At 41.2% G+C, this 18,384-nt stretch overlaps 1 protein-coding gene across 5 annotated transcripts in view; it reads right to left on the bottom strand.

The window, feature by feature from the left end:
- The window catches only part of cacna2d2a (calcium channel, voltage-dependent, alpha 2/delta subunit 2a), a 156,992-nt gene that overhangs the window by 5,384 nt on the left and 133,224 nt on the right, over positions 1 to 18,384 (bottom strand). For all 5 annotated transcript variants that reach the window (XM_038697010.1, XM_038697011.1, XM_038697012.1 and 2 more), the window contains 24 exons: positions 14,540 to 14,589; positions 12,592 to 12,681; positions 12,109 to 12,177; positions 11,396 to 11,470; positions 11,230 to 11,304; positions 11,015 to 11,086; positions 10,760 to 10,831; positions 10,518 to 10,579; positions 8,468 to 8,544; positions 5,345 to 5,405; positions 4,388 to 4,485; positions 3,494 to 3,584; positions 3,343 to 3,405; positions 3,060 to 3,163; positions 2,829 to 2,927; positions 2,543 to 2,634; positions 2,416 to 2,463; positions 2,222 to 2,293; positions 1,985 to 2,137; positions 1,783 to 1,835; positions 1,584 to 1,639; positions 792 to 915; positions 396 to 505; positions 63 to 145 (listed from right to left, as the gene is read on the bottom strand). In XM_038697010.1, the coding sequence (XP_038552938.1) occupies positions 63 to 145; positions 396 to 505; positions 792 to 915; positions 1,584 to 1,639; positions 1,783 to 1,835; positions 1,985 to 2,137; positions 2,222 to 2,293; positions 2,416 to 2,463; positions 2,543 to 2,634; positions 2,829 to 2,927; positions 3,060 to 3,163; positions 3,343 to 3,405; positions 3,494 to 3,584; positions 4,388 to 4,485; positions 5,345 to 5,405; positions 8,468 to 8,544; positions 10,518 to 10,579; positions 10,760 to 10,831; positions 11,015 to 11,086; positions 11,230 to 11,304; positions 11,396 to 11,470; positions 12,109 to 12,177; positions 12,592 to 12,681; positions 14,540 to 14,589 (1,949 nt within the window). The remainder of the gene's footprint in view (positions 1 to 62; positions 146 to 395; positions 506 to 791; positions 916 to 1,583; positions 1,640 to 1,782; positions 1,836 to 1,984; positions 2,138 to 2,221; positions 2,294 to 2,415; positions 2,464 to 2,542; positions 2,635 to 2,828; positions 2,928 to 3,059; positions 3,164 to 3,342; positions 3,406 to 3,493; positions 3,585 to 4,387; positions 4,486 to 5,344; positions 5,406 to 8,467; positions 8,545 to 10,517; positions 10,580 to 10,759; positions 10,832 to 11,014; positions 11,087 to 11,229; positions 11,305 to 11,395; positions 11,471 to 12,108; positions 12,178 to 12,591; positions 12,682 to 14,539; positions 14,590 to 18,384) is intronic.

Below are 18,384 nucleotides of genomic sequence, written 5' to 3'. Positions count from 1 at the left end.
TTTATATAATTACATTTTTAGTTATTTGAATAACTTTGCCTATTGATATCTGAAAATCTTACAGAGACGTTGTTGTCAAAGCAGGTGGAGGGCCCTTTTCGATAGCGTGCCACAGTCATTTCTTCACATGGATTTTCTTCCTTGTCTGAAAATTTACTGAATTAAGGAATTTTAAAATCTTTTGGATGTCTGCTTTTTTTTCAGTGTTTCACCACCCACATGCACACCCCCCTCCCCACACACACACACACCATCATAAAAAATAACCTTGAATAACATAATGAATTTTGAAACACCGTGTTTCCACAGGTATGTTTGATCAGGAGATAGAATCAAGCGATTAGAGAGTGTGTCTTGTTCTTTGCCAGCTGGTGTACAATGTAGAACAAGGATACACTCCTCCTCCTCCTGGGACAGCTTCTCTATCTCGCAGGTGTTGCATGGGATCTTCTCTGCCACCACAAACAGCAAATTGGTGTTGTTTATCCTCTTGGCATGAAACAGCCTGCAGAGAGAGAGACAACTCTGTCAACAACCCCCCTCTGCTCGCTTACATCACAGGCTCATTTACTAATGGATCAGCGAGATTCATGAGACAAGTTTTATAAGGCTCATTTAACCAAAGATATGACCGTTTCATTAAAGCGGATACGGTTTAATCATCAGCAGAGTTTATTAGCTCCAACAGAAAGATGAATCTGTCTCGCTAACTGTGCCCCTGTCACATTACGATTCTTTGTGGTGTGTATGTGTGAGCACATATTGTGTGTATTTTCACCATGTGTACAGACCTGGAGCAGTTGCCACAGTCTTGCAGTATGTTGTAGGAACTGCTGAGATTACTTAAGTAGAACTGGGTCTGGATCATTACACAACTCCGCTCTTTTAAGTCGAATCCTTCTGCATCCACCTCATCTGCAGCATCATCAGAGCAAAAAGACATGAGTGTAACACGTGTCAGATTTAAAAGATCTGATTCTAAAAATGGGATTACAAAGATGTACGTCTACACTCGGCCTAGAAAAAGCTGGAAAATCTCTCTCCTTCATCATTTCCTCACATTGTTTATGTTTACAGTTTGAGGCCGAGGATGGAAAAGTGGAACAACTAACAAATTTCCCAAGAAACCGTAGCACTTTAAACAACGATACATATCTCATTTAACCATTAGTGCACTTTAAGAGTCTTGGCTCATAACTCCATTTTAATTTGAAGTGCTCAGAAATAGTTCGGGAAATGTAACAACAAACTGTTGTTACATTTCTAATTGCTTAAGTATTAAACAAACAAGTTACAAGGTGTTAATTAGTGACCTTAGAGGTGCTAGTAGGTGTATTTTTGAATTTTGGAGAGACCCAGGCTAGCTGTATCCCCCTGTGCTAAGCTAGGCTACACGCCTCCTTGCTTTAGCTTCATAAAAACACACATGACATGAGAGTAGTATCGAGCTTCTCATCTAACTCTTGGCAAAAAATCAAATGGGCGTATTTCCCAAAATGTTTCGGTTCCTTTAAACTTAACATGCAGTCATGTAAAACACCAAGATAATATTACTTTAATTATTGTGTCTTGTTTGCACCCACCTGTGACAAACCAACTGTGATAAGCCAGTCCATATATAAACTGCTGAAACAAGGACCTGTAAGACAGGAGATGTGAATACGGGGTTTAGGAATAAGTTAGAATAATGTTTTTTGCGTGTACTAGGAGTATTCACCAAATCTCTTTCTTCAGGTTTAGTATGTGTGTACTGAATGAACATTCGAGCTTGAGGACTCTCACCATGCAGCTGCTGATGTCCACCACGCTAGGTTTAGAAAATCTGCAATTGTGGGCTGCAGATTCAGACGAAAAGAGAAAAATATTTACGTCATATCGGTCATATCTTTCTGTATGCCATTAAATCAGATCATTATCATCCAGTCTACTGTTTTAATTTATTAAATCTCATCCTCTCCCTGGTGTTGGAAGTTTTTGTTCTTACCACGAAGACTCCTCTGGGTGCAGCTCCAGCTTCACTGTTGGGCACCCGTTCGCACACAGACTGGTAGTCAAATGACTGCTTGCGGTTGTAGAAGGAATTGTTGTAGAGGGCGTACATCAAGAAGGGATCGACCTCACTGAAGAACATGCCCACCTGTGGAGAACAAGAATCACTGGTCAAGCTGAGCGTAAAGAAGAGTAAGAAATCATGGTCATTGTGAAAATGTGTTAACTTTACCTTGTTCCAGTCATCCTTCTGATTAGACATGATTAGGAATCCACCGTCATCTATTAAATAACACAGGAGGTCCTACACACAGAACAGGCAAACATGGGCTGTTAATTAGAAACACAAAATGTACAGTGCTAATTTATGATACATGATGCTGAGCTGAATACGGAAGCTCATTAAAAATCTGCAGAAATGCATACCTCACTGTTGGCTTCGCAGTCCATTTCACAGCCCCTGTTTGGTCCACACTGCCACAGAGAAAAAACAAAGTTAGCAGCTGAACATCTTGGAAATACTACTCAAGACTTAAGCTTTTAAACAATATACCGTATTTTGTCCTTGACGGTTGTCTGTATGGTTGCTGGCAAGAATCTTGAACTTATCCGTCCAGGCTTCGAGGTCTAGTTTCACTCCAACCACTGAGAGGAAAAGATTCATTAAGAAAGATTCAAAAGACAAATGCACATAAGAGGCCCCACAAATAGATGCAGAGTGCGGATATTTACACAATGTAACAAGAAATACAAACACAATCTGAACCTTGCTCTGAAACAATTTCTTCAACCTCTATCATCATAAAGACGACTGCCTCCTCTTTCAGATCTAAACCCACCTGCAGGTTTGATGGTCTTCCCTCCCACTGTGATCTCCACCGCCGTGCTGACCAGGATTCCTATGGTGTCGTTCTCTGGGTTCAGAAGGTCGTCCCTGGCTTGAAGAGGGAAACAAATAGGGAAACAAATAGAGAAACAAGCCGGGGGGGGGGGGGTTGTTAACAAAGAGCCACAACACATTATAAGACTCAGTGTGAGATATATAACCCAGGACCAAGAGCATCCTTCACCTGTTCGATAAGGAGCTCGGAAGATGTAGCCCTTGTTGTCCAGACTGCGGCGGTAATAGCTGGCATTAAACGGCTCAGGATCTTCCTCCCAGGTTTCTGACGCCCTGAGATTTAAGAGCACATAAAGGGCTGTAAATCTCTGACGTCTCCTGCTATACTACCTGTATATGTAAGACTTCCCAAGACTTACTACTACTTTAAAAACAGAATTAAGTGAGAAACATGACAGAATTACAGAGAAGCTGCAGTCCACACATACAGCCTCGACGAGGAGAGCACTTACTTGTTCGGAAACACTCTTGTTACACCTCCGTCTGTTGCAGCAAACACGGCCAGAAAGCCATATCTAAATGTCAGGATGGAGAAAAGAGACAGGAATCAAATCTAAATCTTTCTCCATTTAAAGATGCAGTTCCCTCGGCATTAGTACTCACGTATTCAAGTCTTTATTCTTCCACACTTTCTCGACCAGCTGCCTTATGATGCCGGTGTCCAGAATCAGGTTATGAAGGAGCAAATTGTCACCTAAATGTTGATTAGGCAAACATAATAAATTAGAACTATCTGAATATCAGTTACGTCCACATCAGATATGGATTTCTCTTCCCTGAACATATTGGATTTTCCAGCAACCAGAAAAAAACCCTGCACCAACTTAAGAGAGGATTTCTAAAACTCACTCATGATTAGAGTAAGGGCAGGTAAATCTATGAAACTCACTGTGTCTCTGAACAAGCTTGGTTTTGGCACAGATGGTGGCCAAATTGAAATACATCCATTTTTGATGATCATGCACCCTGACTGTTATCATTTTGCTTTATCACATTTGACACTGAAGAAATAATAACTGATGCTAATAATCAGTCATGTTTTGTACATGTATGTTTGTTTTGTTTTTCTTAGCGATTTAAGTTTTAAAGGTTAAAGGTGTTAAAAACCAAACAAACTCTCTGTCTCTTAATCCCAGCCCTAAGCACTTTAGTGCCTGCAGAAGATCTTTAAAATTGGTTTAATTAAAAAACAAAAACAAATATAAAATAGATTTTATGAAATGTTATGTAAAAGAAGCAAATATTTGATGCGGACTTTAATCTGTAGATTAATACATTTGGTGCTGTAGTAAGTATTTACAGCAGGATATTGTACTGTATCAGGCTTTGGGTACACAGTCAATACTTTCCTAGGAAGATACATTCATTGTTGGTTTGGGCTTTTTCATGGATCTTTTGTGGGATTTGTTGATAATAAGGAAAATATATAATATTGCCAACCTCAACCATTAAAGTAAACGCTTCTGTTGTGCTTGAGTGAAAATAAATGAAACTCACATTGTTTGGAGTCCGGTGTCACCTTCTCCATGAGAGCGATGAAGTTGAGCAGGAACTCGGTGTTGTTGTTGGACAGCTCCAGATCATTGCAGTACTCCCTGAGGAACAGAAAAAGCGTTTTAACGCAGAGAAAAGGAGGTTAAAAACATACACGTTTATGCAGTTTGCACTCTTATTGCCCTATTTGTCCCTTAAAGAGGGACACACAGCACAAAGTGGGGATGCATGAATCCATTTATGTGTTAGTTGATGCTATCGTGTGCAGCATGCGTGTCTTAAAGCTTCAATTCCAATATGTTAAGAAGGCTGTCAATCAAAATGAAATGTGGAGAGCAGAGCGTGGGCGTCACAATGAAAGAGTGATTTTATCAGTGTATTTCAGAATTCAGGCTGCAGCTGGAGGCCATGAGGGGCTGATAACGAAACACCACATGCAAAGAGAATATCAGTCATTTTTTCATATATATTGTTGCTTTTTTTTCTAGATACACATTTTGTTGCCCAATATCCATTTTATTTTTTACATTACATTGTACAACCAAAGCAATAACCCCTAATTGTATCTGTGGAGTAAAAACATACTGCACCACAGTAGCTTCATGCAAACGAGATTTGATGTGGCATCCCAAATTTGTTGTAATGAAAGTAACTAATGAGGTGAAATGCAAAAAAAAAAAATCATATAATATGGTTATGATGAATTTTATAACTTTCTCAAATGTGTCACTAGAAGGTAACACACCAATCAAAATGAAAAATAAATGAAGGAAACCAATCACTCCCACACAGCAACTCTACATCACAAAATGCATCATTCAAGAAAGCAGATGACAGATACAGGTGTGGCGCCAAAACAACAATAATAACAACAACAAAATGACAATAGTGCATCGAAAGACATGAAGACAAGACCAAAAACTGATGACCATCAACGACGGCATTCACACACAGGGCTACCTGGGAGCAATGAATACATGTCCTTCAGACTCAAAACTGTTTGGCAGCAGTGATTCAAAATCTGCAACAGAAAAGGGAAGATTATCCGGGAAGAGCGGTGGGCAGAGCAGTGGGGAGTTGTGGGTAAACAGCAGCTGTTCTTCAGAGGTGTAGGGACGCAGGAGGGAGTTTACCATAGCAACACTGAGGTATCATGGGAACACTAGCGTTAGCCAATATGGTGCCTAAAATAGAACCTGACTCTCAATGGATGACTTTAGTTTCATAAACACTCACACCTTCTTTTTTTTCTTTTTTGTTTATAACTTTGCAACAACATTTTCTGATTTGTATGGTTCCAATTTAACATATTTTTGATGTCTGAGAACTGACTTGCAAGACGTGATGTGTCAGGAAGCAAGTTCTCAGACAGATGAAACACAATGAGTGCTTAAGATCAGGCAGGCATCAACATGGCCAACTATTGCAGGGGATGGAAGTGGTCACCCCTCAGACTGGCAGGGGAGAGGGCTCAGAGAGACACATAATCAGAGGAAATGCATTGCATTGTGAAGGGCATGTCGAAAGGGCAACTTCATTTCATCTAGCACAGACAGAACAGAGCACAAAATATCAACCATCATTAAAGCCTCAACACGTGAGTCTGCGACAAATCCAACGTGTTATTTTCTCATTATGCCGTGACCTGTAACTGCGTACAGCAGAGGGATGAAATGTTTTCATTTTAGAGCTAAAATAGAGTGCCCAGGTAGTTTTCCGCCCACAATGCCGTGCACATCCGGGGTCAGGTTTACTGAGGAAGGGTTGGGCCGTGTCCCTGGCAGACTGAGGGGTGAGGAGGGAGGGAGACAAGCTGATGGAGACAGGGAGTACAGAGGGACGACACAGGAGTCAGGCGCAGCGCCGAGCGGCACCCTGACACCTGACAACATGGGAGGACCTGGGTGGGCAGGACACAGCTCAGCCCTGAAGGGTCTGTCTGCAGGCTGCAACGTCTCCAGTTATAGACGAGATACTACCACTAACAAAGAGATTTTTTTTAAATATGGTGATAAATAAAATCTAGCTATGTTAAAATATTATGACAACAAGAAATCCCTATTTACTCTTCTATAAATAAATAACAGTACTTACATGATATGTATGTGCAAATACATTCATAGCAAAGGTGTAACACTACAACATTAATATATTTAGATTAGTGTGTTTATTTTCTACAGTATGAAAATGTTACGGCAATAATTATAAATCTTTTACTTTACGTGGAGCTCAATATGCTCTAAATTGATCTAGCTATTGCACCAATTATAGGGAGTCATTTTTAAAATGTATAATCTGTCAATACCTGAGCTCTAGTCTGAGAATTAGTTAAGACATTTATCAACTAACGACACTGTAAGAAGTAGACACAGACAGAGAGAGAGAGAGAGAGAGAGAGAGAGAGAGTGAGAGAGAGAGGTTCAAAAAGAGGGGAAAAGAGAGAAATACGGTCAAAGAAAATAAGAAGAAAGTGAAAGAAGAGAGAGACAGAGAGAAATAGAAAGGAGGCAGACACAACCCATTTGGAGATATCAACATAAGGAAAAGTATTAGGAGGGAGGGGGAGGGGGGTGGGGGGGGGGGGCAAAAGACAAGTTTTAACAGAGAACATGAATATCTGTCTTCCTCAGATGCAATAGGTGTTTTGTTTTTTTTTGCTTCTGTAGCAGCGGATACGTGAGGAGGAGGGTGAGGTTTGGGACCGGAGGAGCCATCGTGAGAGATGTGGGATCTGAGCTGCAGCAAGAGGGTGAAGAGGAGAAGGAAGGATAAAAGGAGGGAAAGGAGGAGGAAAAAGAGGAAAAAGGGAGGAAGTCCTGAAGGCAAGACGGGCAAGAACAGAGGCAAGCAGGCTGGGACAGGTGAGGGTGGGGGAGGAGGGGGCAGCAGGAAGAGGTTCAGGACAAGAGGTGTGGGAAGGAGGCAGCGGTAGGAAGAAGGAAGTAAAGGTAGGGAACGTGGACCAATATGGAGTATACTTGCCCTTGGTGTTTAGCACTGTGTGGATCCATCAGAGAAGGAGTGAGCAAGAAAAGAAACAGGGAATCGGGTGGGAAGGGGGGGATCACAGACAATATTTTATTCAATTACTGTTTGAATAAAAATATTGTTTTCTTTAAAGAAAGAAACCAATTTAAGTCAAACAAGACAAGAGAGAAAAAGAAATGAAGAGCAAACATCTTATTTGCAAGAGCAAACGAGGAAACGGAAAACCAATGGAAGAAAGGAACTAAAAACTGGGAAGTCCAGGAAAGGAAAACAGCAAAGACAAAACCAGTAATTGTGACCATGGCCGAACAAAAATGAAATCAAATGAAACAGGAAAAGAGGGGAATAACGGGGTCTGGACAAAGAATAAAATGAGAGAGACAACATGTGTCCCCATTCAGACCCACAAAAACCCAAACTCCCACATTTGACATGCCCTGAACCCGGGCCGTGTGGGAGTTTATAGACTGAATGATTCCAAAGCCGAGAAACATTTCATACAATCCAAAAAACAAAAAACAAACCTCACACACATAACAGAAGGAAAACTCCCAAAATCATAAAACTCATCATAAGGAGTGAAAAGCATGCATGTTTTCACAGTTTTTCAGAACATCAAATACTTTGAACACAGATGCTTCAGAATCATTACTTGGTTGAGAAGAGGCGAGAGCATTTGGTAAAAAAAATAATAGCACAAAGGTCACCATTATTTTCACCTGAGTAACACAGTAAAACCACAGCTTTCACCTTTCTGTCAGTTCAGTTATTTTTTTCTTCAGCCAGTGTGAAGAAAAAACATCACCATTTTACAGCACAGCATGAAGACAGGAGGGAACAGGGGGCAGTACAGGAGTCGGGGGACTCAGGTATGATCCTGCCTATCAAAGAGCGTAGAGATGGGGGGAGAAGGGAAGGGGGTGGGGCAGGCGACTCCGCTTGGACACTCCCTATGACGATGTTGGAGACCCGGGAGGAAGGACTGAATAAGAGCATAAGGTCATACTTGGGAGAGAGAGAGAGACAGAGAGAGAGGAGGAAAGAGTGGAAAGAGAGACAAAGAGTGAAGGATGCTGGGTATTCCCGGGTACTTACACTGCACCTGAAGGATCTGGTCACTCAGGTTGGCCTTGATGTGGTTCTCACTATATGTGGGCAGCACCAACCCTAGACTGAGGTAACGAGGCAGACGCAGAAAATCAGGAACACGTTGTGAATGCACATATAAAGTCTCCAACATACAAACAACATGCAGTCGGGCATGCTCACAGACGCAACCAGTTTAAAGAGGAAATGATGTCATTACTCATGAGATGTCTTTCATTTTCACACCAGAATAAGTGGCAAGCTTCTGGTCTGATACACAAAGCCAATGCGCAAGTCCCTTAAACCTGCATTCTATCGAACAGCCAGCAGGGGGCGACTCTTCTGGTTGCAAAAAGAAGTGTGGCTCCATTAGAAATAATGGTAAAATGACCCTACTTCTTAGCTGATGTATTACCTTAGTAAACACTTTCCTACTGAGGGTCTCAGTCGTTAGTTTCAGGTCTTCTTCAATACAACATGATGTTCATTTAGTAAATTATGGTCCCATAACAAGTCGTTACCATGGCGACCTGTCAATCAGGCTAGAGTGACTAGTACCCATGGCACTGTGTAAACTGTAAAAGCTTATTAGGTGGTGAGAACATTTAGTTTTAAGATTGTTGTTTGCTAGACAAAATTATCAGCCCTGTTAAAATGACAGTTAACGTGAATTACAGATGCATCTAGCTAAGCAAGCTAGCTTGCTCCGCACACGGTACCTTTAAGTATTGTATAAACCGATGGGCTATTAATTATGCACAGTGGGGCAGTTTCATTTAATAGGACAGACAGAAAGGAGGGACTGAGTGAAGACTTCCTAGGTTGTACTTTTCTAGTTAGACCCACTAGTGCAGTATGATGTCAGTCACTGTTTTCCAAGAAGTTCAAGTCCCCAATCCAGACAGTGAACTAAAATTGTAAATTTGAGGGTTTTGGAATACCAAAACAGTGAGCTGAAAGATGCTATAAAAGAACTGGAGAGAAGATGAGTTTGTCAGTGTGAGGATCTCCTTTATATTACATGTAGCCATTTGATAAGTTGTTAATATGAGATATAAGTATTGATCAGAGCAGCTTTGAGTTTTAGTTTCTGTTGAAGTCAAGTGACTTCACATGTCCTCACTATGGCATCTTAGTTTGATCTACATAATGCTCTATGTTACTAAATATTTACTCTTCTACCAAAGATAGAAATTAAAGAGGAAAACAGAAATACATGTCCCATCTCTTAATCTGTGGTGCCATACAAAGCTAAAATATAACTCAGTAAGAGGATTAATTGGAACAGATAGAAAATCAGGCTGTGACAGTATCAGGTTCAGACTGAGCCACAGCTGCAGTCGACTATCTATAATACACAGCTAATTTAGATTTAAAGAAATACCCGACATCACCAATTTTATGATCAAAGAAGGTCCTATGTGCTGCTCTAAACTCTAAAGTGTAGGAAGCATGACAGAGTAGAGCTTCGAATGTCTGGTTAGAGTTACATTTGACTGTTGCAGCCCACAACAGTGACACACGAGGATTGTTAAATACACTGGAATCTCCCTTTGAGTTGAATATTAATAGAATTGTGCAGAGAAAGCCTCATATGGACTCAGCCAGGACCAGGCACGCTGCCAGCAGATGTAATAAAAAACACACATCAGGCATTTGTAAAACTATTAAATATCATAAACTGTAATTTGCCAAGTGTGGCCAGGAGTAAGTGTCATTACGATGCAACCTCAAGTTTTGAGATGAATAAAATATGCAATTATTTTATGCTTAGAGTGCTGTTGAAGACTTTTTTATGAGAGAATAAAAAATGGTTTATAAAATGGTTCTTTAATATGGGTGATACAGATGAACTTAATGCAAATGCAGGAGGCAAATTAGGAAGTTGCCTTTATTCAGTGATAGGTTAAGTCTGCTCCAAGTGTGGAATAGTGGCAGCTACAGTTAACAAACACTGCTGGTTGACAGAAAAATATCAAAGTTGGACTTCACTCACAGGTTCAAGTTGCGCAACCTTTTGGTCTGAGGTCAGCTGATGCAGGCTTGATTTCAAACATACCTGTAATCTGTACCCTCCACAGGCGTCCATGTGTACGTCCGAATGGCCTCGTCGATGTACCTCTGTTGACGACCACAAAGATACTCTGATAAGTTACACCGTCAGATCCTCAGCACGTCTCTTCCCATAATTGGAGTGAAACAACAGATCCTAAACATACTGAGTGATTCAGATTCATTACAACACCTTCCAGGAAGGTGCTACTTTGGATCATGATTGAGTCTCATATATTGATGACTTGCCTCATCAACTGACTTAATGAGCGTCTTGATTTTCCTTTGCCCTGATTTGCCATCAATCATCTGTCGACGGATCTGAAAAGGAAGCGAGTGAGCAAGCGAGCGAGACAGAGAGAAAGAGAGAGAGGATGCAGCGTGAGAAGGCATACGGATACAACGAAAGGGAAAGATAAGTGACAAATAAAATGATTAAAGGAAACACGAATTAAGTTCATAGTAATGATGATGTTTCAGAGAGGTTGTTTGCTTGTTTTTTACCTCCTCCTTGTTGCTGTCTTCCAGCTCTGCATCCAGAAAGTCCAGAGTGACAGGCTCCCTGAAGTTAATGATCTGAATAGAGAGAGAAAGCAGAGGAAGCGGGGGGTGGGGTGGGTGGGTAACATCAGTCAGTAGAAATAACGTCCAAATTTAGCTTCAGAATCACTAACACGTAAACCCATCACATGCAGGGCAATGATCGTAGTTGAACCTACTTTGGGTCGCAGGTTGGGATGCAGCAGCACGTAGCCATTTGGGTCGATGGCAAAAGTGTAGCCATTGGCTCCAAGCTGTACAGAAAAAGAGTGAATGGAGATGGGATTCAATAATCACCTAAGTTAAAGTGATATGAAAGTGATACTGAGTGTACAACATACTCACTCTGTATGTAGGTGTCTTCTTTTTGATTTCGTTGATTGCAATATCTACTCCCATGACTCCGAGGATGAGCTGATTCTGTAGGAAGAACATAAAAAGTAATTATTATCCACAGAAGCACTGGCATTGGAGAATCACAGAGAGCTGGTAGCTGTGCCGTGAGATTACTAACAACCTCTCCATGCCATCTTTATCACTTTTTTGTGCAATCTGATTAGTCCATAATTTTACAGTGTATCTTAAACTCAGTCGGTCTGCGGCAGCGTCACAGCTTTAAGCCTGTGTGATAAGCTCAGAGTAAATACTTTGGTCATGCATCCTGAAAGCTGGATGTGTCTATGCTCTCTGGATGATAATAGATACTACAGATGGGTGGTTGCGATGTCCGTTGTCACCTCAAGGGGGAGGTGTTGCCTGGAAGAGCATCAGCTGGGTGGATGCAGTTGAAAAATGATTGATGATGGTCACCAACAGCAAAGAGACGAAAAAGTAAACCCTCCTGCTACTCCAACTCGTGTCTCTGTTATAATAACCTTATACACGTGTAGCCTTAGCCTATGAATGACAATGAAAACATTGTTCTTACATAATGATAAAGGTAAAGACTCATTAATACAAAGGATGGGCTGCGGCATGAGTCATACTGCATGCTGTGTATGTGAAAAAAGTCCAGCTATTTTAAGCGCCATATCTTGTATTGCTGTGTTTATTTTTACCTGAGAGCTCACAGTGTCAGCAGTGAGGTTAAAGACTGGCATCGTCCCCGTGATGACAAGGCCCAAACCCTGGTGAAACATATTTAAAAAAAGTTTTATTATGTTTTAAATGTTCTTTACATATTGCATAATTTATAATCCAAACAAATAACCACAAGAAGCTTCAAATAAATCAACTGAAATATAAATAAAAAATAAAAAAAAACAACTACCCACAGGATTTTGTCTTTAGGAATAATAAACTGTGATAAGATCGTTTTGTACTATCCTTAAAAACAGAGTAACAGAAACTGTTGGACAAATTTAAGAGGTCATTTGCCCAAATATCTTTAATAGTCGCTAGTGATTTACACATGTGAAGCAGCAGATGAAGTAAATAATGAAATACAGAATTAGAAAGTTGCATTAGTCTGCAGAACAAATATTCTGAAAACACTACCAAAGGTTACTGTAAGGGTTAATGATATAAAATGTCCCTCTCACCAGAGCATCCTGGTAGACGTTTGTCCACTGCACCTGCTTGGCTCTAGGTCCAGCCAGCACCATGGGGCGACCCAGGACATCCAGGTACTCCTGCGACAGCAAAAACACACATGCTGCTAAGACCGCGCACAAACACACACACAACAAACACACAATCAAACAGACGTTTATAGTGCTTGTCATGTACAGGCGTTAAAAGCAGAGTGCTGGAAGAGCCAGCGTTCATCTGTCATAAAACTATAAGACCCTGACCGGCCTCCTCTCTGTCACCACATAAACCAGTGGGCCACCAGCAGCAGCATCCCGGTCCTGCAGAGCCATAAAGCCTCCAGTTCTGAGACACACAAGGCCGTTTTTCATCATTATGAAGGAGCTATTAAAAACACATTAAGGGTGTCAATGGCACGATGTGCAAACAGGCCATTCTCCTAGAGGCTTTACTGTCATCGCCGGCTCTGTGAGAATGTCCCACAGCGATTGTGAATAGAGGTGAGGGGTTAAGTCTACTAGTAATACATCATCTTCACTATATTCTTTTTGTTCTCAGGAGTCACCTCGCACAACAGCTGATGTGTCAAAATTAGGTAAAATTATTGAGTGAGTGACCTCATGACATATTAAGCAACAACACCATTTGGAAGGGGAAAATAAGCCTGCCAGGGACAGGACAATCGCCTTCAGTGCCCTGTTATTATAAAGACCAGATACCTAAATTACTGTCTAAATAAACAGACTGTATAATTCTGCCAATTTATAAAAGTTCCAAATTCCTCCTCAGTATCATATTCAGGAATTCGGAGAGTTATAATACCAAATGTCTGCCTTTCTGTATCAGCATATTCAATATGTAAAAACAGGATCAGTGAAAGGCAGCAGCTCTCTCTGGGTCAAACGTTAGTTTAGAAGCATTAGCCGTTTCTACATGATGACAAATTTCCATCCATTTTGTAGCGAAAAGGGAAACACCATCACAGGTTTCTGACCCTTGTACCTTTCTTTGATACACAAAAGGGGCGCCCTGTATAAGCACACAGCTATTTCAGTATTATGCTTTTGACCGTTTGTTTTTCCATCGCCTGAACAGTGAGGTGCTGACAGGCGTAACCTATTCTATTATTAGCTCAATAAAAGTCCAGTTTAACGCGCCACAGGGAGGTATTCCATCAGGACAATGACAGCCAGACCTTTTCATGGGATATGGGGGAAATTTTCCGCCTGGCTGGAACAATCTAGGAAACTAAGAAAAGTCAGCAACTGGAGATATGTGGTCCAAAGGAACTAGAGCCATATAGACTCCAGCAGCATACATGATCCCATGACTCAGGACGGTATGAATAATAATACTTTGGCCATCTGTGGTCCATCTGTTATTTGAATGTTACCATGTTAGTCAAGTGAGACTACGTGATGAGTGTGTGATGTTGAAGGGCAGATTAAATAATGTGTATTCTGGGCCTATACATAAAGCTGTACTCACCCACCTAAAGAAAACCTATTAAGAGTAAGTGGCAGTTCTTAGAATATAAATATGCCAGAGGTAACAGAATAGCTGACAGTATATTATGGGGCTTGATTGCTCACTAGGGCCTGGGGGGGGGGAGAAGGGGAGGAGTCAACAGAGTCAATTTCTACAGTTCGAATGAGGTTATCCCAAGGGCTTCCTAGAAGCTCATAGTGGCTCAAGCAAGTGTAAGGGGTGGCAGGGCCCTGGGTTTGAGAGGTTTGTGTGTGTGAAAGACAGAGCGAAAGAGGTCTGAAACTTCAGAGCATCCAGAGACATTATCATAGAAAGATTTCTGTAGTCATCCAGTTTCTGTCCTTTTATGATGGAATACTGAAAATCTACAATCTGTATAATTATATAGCTAAAACCGACAAGCTCTAGGCTTAAAATTTCAGTTTTCTGGTGGATTTATATAGGTGTATTTAGTAGCTACATATTTCTTACCTGCGTGTTGATTCTGATGGCTCCAATCGATGGAATTTCAAAGTAGTAACCTGAAGATTAAGAGGAGAGAATCAACAGACTATTCCAACAGAAAGCTGCTGTATCCAACTTGCTCCAGGGTGCCTGCCTACTGTATGTCACTTCCTGTCTACATTTTCAAGAGTTAAACAGTCACACTGTGTACAAAAAGCGATCTGTGTTATAAAGTACATGTGATGTCATCATCTCCAGCTGATGATGTTGGGCCAAGCAGGCATGACAGAGCTTGTGGCCACTGACCTCTCCGCACTTGTGGTTGGGCTGTAGGATGTAAATGCGATAGCTCATTGGGAATGCTGAGCCCCAGGCACTGCTGCTGCTGATTAGGAATGGAGGAGAGTGACCGACTGGGTCAATAACCACGCCGCTCCCCAAGTTATTAAAGCCATGAGTGTTTATACAAAGAGCTGCAAAATGGAGACAGCATTCCCGGAATGTTAAAAGGCAGAGATGACTCTCATTACTTTGATACATTATGCACTTTGCCACAGTGTTTTGTGTCGAAATTTGCCTTCTCTGTCTCATTCATTTGCACGCGCGAGCATGCAGACATTGTGCACTCTGCACACACAATCTGACTGTGGCTCACGTCCGCACACGCAGGGCACAGCTATTTGTTGTAAGTTTTGTTCAGAGCAGTGTCCCAGTGCTTTTGGCAGAGTGCCAGAGAGGTGGCGTCTGTGGTTGTAGGGCAAAGCTCGGTGAGAGCTGAAGAGAGGAAAACACACGCAGTAACTAAAAAGTAAGACTGAAATATGGATCTCCTCTGTGCTGAGCAGGTTCACAACAGAGGTCTGCCGTGTGAGGGAAAATTATGAATTGAATCAATAACCTAATTTCTTTGTGAAACTAACTGACATGATACCTCTGTGTGTGAGAAGTTAGTTTTCCTTAAATGTCACCCTAATATTTATAAAGTAATTTAGGTCTGTTTTGAGAAAATTACAACAGAACATTCGGGACTTTTTGGTGTTGTTTATTTGACTAGAGTATAATATGTCATATCTAGTGATATAAAAATATATCAGGTATGTTGTTGACTAAATGGTGCTTTCTACATAAAATAATTGTTATGTAGGTAAAGTATAATTTTCTTATTAAGATTTTCGTTGTATAAGTCTACCCAACAATCTTGTTTGGGGATTTTTCTTCCATTATAGATGACCATCATAGGAATGTATGGGATATATCATTCCCAGTTTTGGATCGTAAACAACATTAGGATCACCAATGCAGTATGTCATATTTGCTGCTTTTATCCTCCATTCGCCCATTTCTTCTGAAGATAACTCTCTGCTCTGTTTTGGATTTTGTTACACTGTGTGAGAGCATGGAGAAATGGTTTCATTGTCCTCAGAGTCACAGAGAGGTTAGTTTCTGCTTAAGATGGGAATGAAGCTCAAGTGAGACAACAGCCGGCGTCTCCAAGTGGCCTAGTTGTGTGTTTGCGCTTGTGTGTGTGAGAGAAACTTCTGCTTGTCATGTGTGTATGTCATGGGCGAAGGGTTAGGGCCTGTGGAAGTGTCACGGAGCTGGCTCTGTTGGAGTGAGATACCAAAGAGTAATACGTACTGAAGATATGAGACGACAGCTCCGCTGAGGCTGGTATGTCAACACTATTGTCTTACGTTGGCATAGACTTTAGTACCATGGTAATCATACAGTTGCGAACAGCAAAGAGCATGTTGGCACAGAGGCGTAATCCTGGACTTTCCCCAGCCTGACAGGGAGGATGGCACGGTAATCATCCTGCTACCAGACTCCTCCTGCTAATTAATAACAACTTCTGGGGAGATACTTCTGAAGCACTTTGCTCTACTGACAATAAGCTATTCAGCAGTTAGCCGAGACTTCATACAGACATCTAAAGGCCTCATAAAGGAGCAGCTTCAGATAAACTGCAACACCAATAAACAAGATCAAGCCACAAAAGATAGGAAGAGAACGGTTCAAAACAACTGTCTGAGTTAGGCTTAAATGAGCTGGGTCGAGATGAGATTCATGCAGACGAAGGAGCTTACAGGAAGAGCAGCGGAATCATACGGGCTGTCAGAATGTCTGTCAGGGGCAGGGCTGCCTGTCTGCCGGGTTATTTTAGGGACTGTGGTCGCTTAAGAGGAATGAAACACTGATTTGAACATCACATACAGTAAGACACCTGGATAAAACTAAGTGATGATGGGTTTGTAACAGTGCAGGCAGGTTTTAATATTTTATTTTATTGTAATTTGTTTTGTAATAGTAATTTAAGATGAAAAACTGTATTTTGCTGCCCTTTTCCTCTGACCATAGCCAGCTTTGTTGCTTTGTTGCACCTATGATCAATCTATCTCTATCAACAGGCTATATACCACAGTACTTTAAAGTAGCTGTAATTAAACCTCTTCTGAAAAAGCCCAAACTTGATCCAGATGTTTTAGCCAACTATAGACCTATATCTAACCTTCCATTTCTCTCTAAGATCCTGGAGAAAGCAGTTGCTAAACAGCTGTGTGACTTTCTACAGAGCAATAGTTTATTTGAGGATTTTCAGTCAGGATTTAGACCTCATCATAGCACAGAGACAGCACTGGTGACAATTACTAACGACCTCCTTATTGCATCAGACAAAGGACTTGTCTCTGTACTGGTTTTATTAGATCTTAGTGCTGCATTTGATACCATTTTCCATCAGATCCTATTGCAGAGACTGGAACATTTCATTGGCATTAAAGGAACCGCTCTAAGCTGGTTTAAGTCCTATTTATCAGATCGATTTCAGTTTGTACATGTTAACGATGAATCCTCCATGCACGCCAAAGTTAGTCATGGAGTTCCTCAAGGATCTGTCCTCGGACCAATCCTCTTCACTTTATATATGCTTCCTTTAGGCAATATTATCAGGAAATATTCCATAAGCTTTCATTGTTATGCAGATGATACTCAGTTATATCTATCGATCAAACCAGATGAAACTCATCAGTTAGCTAAACTTCAAATGTGCCTTCAGGATGTTAAAACCTGGATGACCTGTAATTTTCTAATGTTAAACTCAGATAAAACTGAAGTTATTGTTCTGGGGCCTAAGCACCTCCGTCACGCATTATCTAAAGATATAGTTTCCCTTGATGGGATCGCCCTGGCCTCCAGCACCACTGTGAGGAATCTTGGAGTTATCTTTGATCAGGACATGTCGTTTAAGTCTCACATTAAGCAAATTTCAAGGACCGCCTTTTTTCACCTACGTAATATTGCGAAAATCTGGAACATCCTGTCTAAAAATGATGCAGAAAAACTAGTCCATGCATTTGTTACTTCTAGGCTGGATTACTGCAATTCCTTATTATCAGGCTGCTCGAAAAAGTCCATTAAGACTCTTCAGCTGATCCAGAATGCTGCAGCACGTGTTCTGACAGGAACCAGGAAAAGAGATCATATTTCTCCTGTTTTAGCTTCTCTGCATTGGCTTCCAGTAAAATCCAGAATAGAATTTAAAATCATTCTTCTTACCTACAAAGCTCTTAATGGTCAGGCACCATCTTATCTTAAAGAACTCATAGTACCTTACTACCCCACCAGAGCACTGCGCTCCCAGAATGCAGGGTTACTTGTGGTTCCTAGAGTCTCCAAATGTAGAATGGGAGCCAGAGCGTTCAGCTATCAAGCTCCTCTCCTGTGGAACCAGGTTCCAGTTTGGGTTCAGGAAGCAGACACCATCTCCACATTTAAGAGTAGGCTTAAGACCTTCCTCTTTGATAAAGCTTATAGTTAGGGCTGGCTCAGGTTAGTCCTGAACCATCCCTTAGTTATGCTGCTATAGGCCTAGA

This window comes from Micropterus salmoides, unplaced genomic scaffold (assembly GCF_014851395.1).
Source record: "Micropterus salmoides isolate LMB-PRFRI ecotype aquatic unplaced genomic scaffold, ASM1485139v1 Ms_hic_scaffold_4, whole genome shotgun sequence".
Classification (NCBI taxonomy): domain Eukaryota; kingdom Metazoa; phylum Chordata; class Actinopteri; order Centrarchiformes; family Centrarchidae; genus Micropterus; species Micropterus salmoides.
Note: the sequence above shows the minus strand (reverse complement) of the source record. Positions and strands in the feature narration are given on the sequence as shown.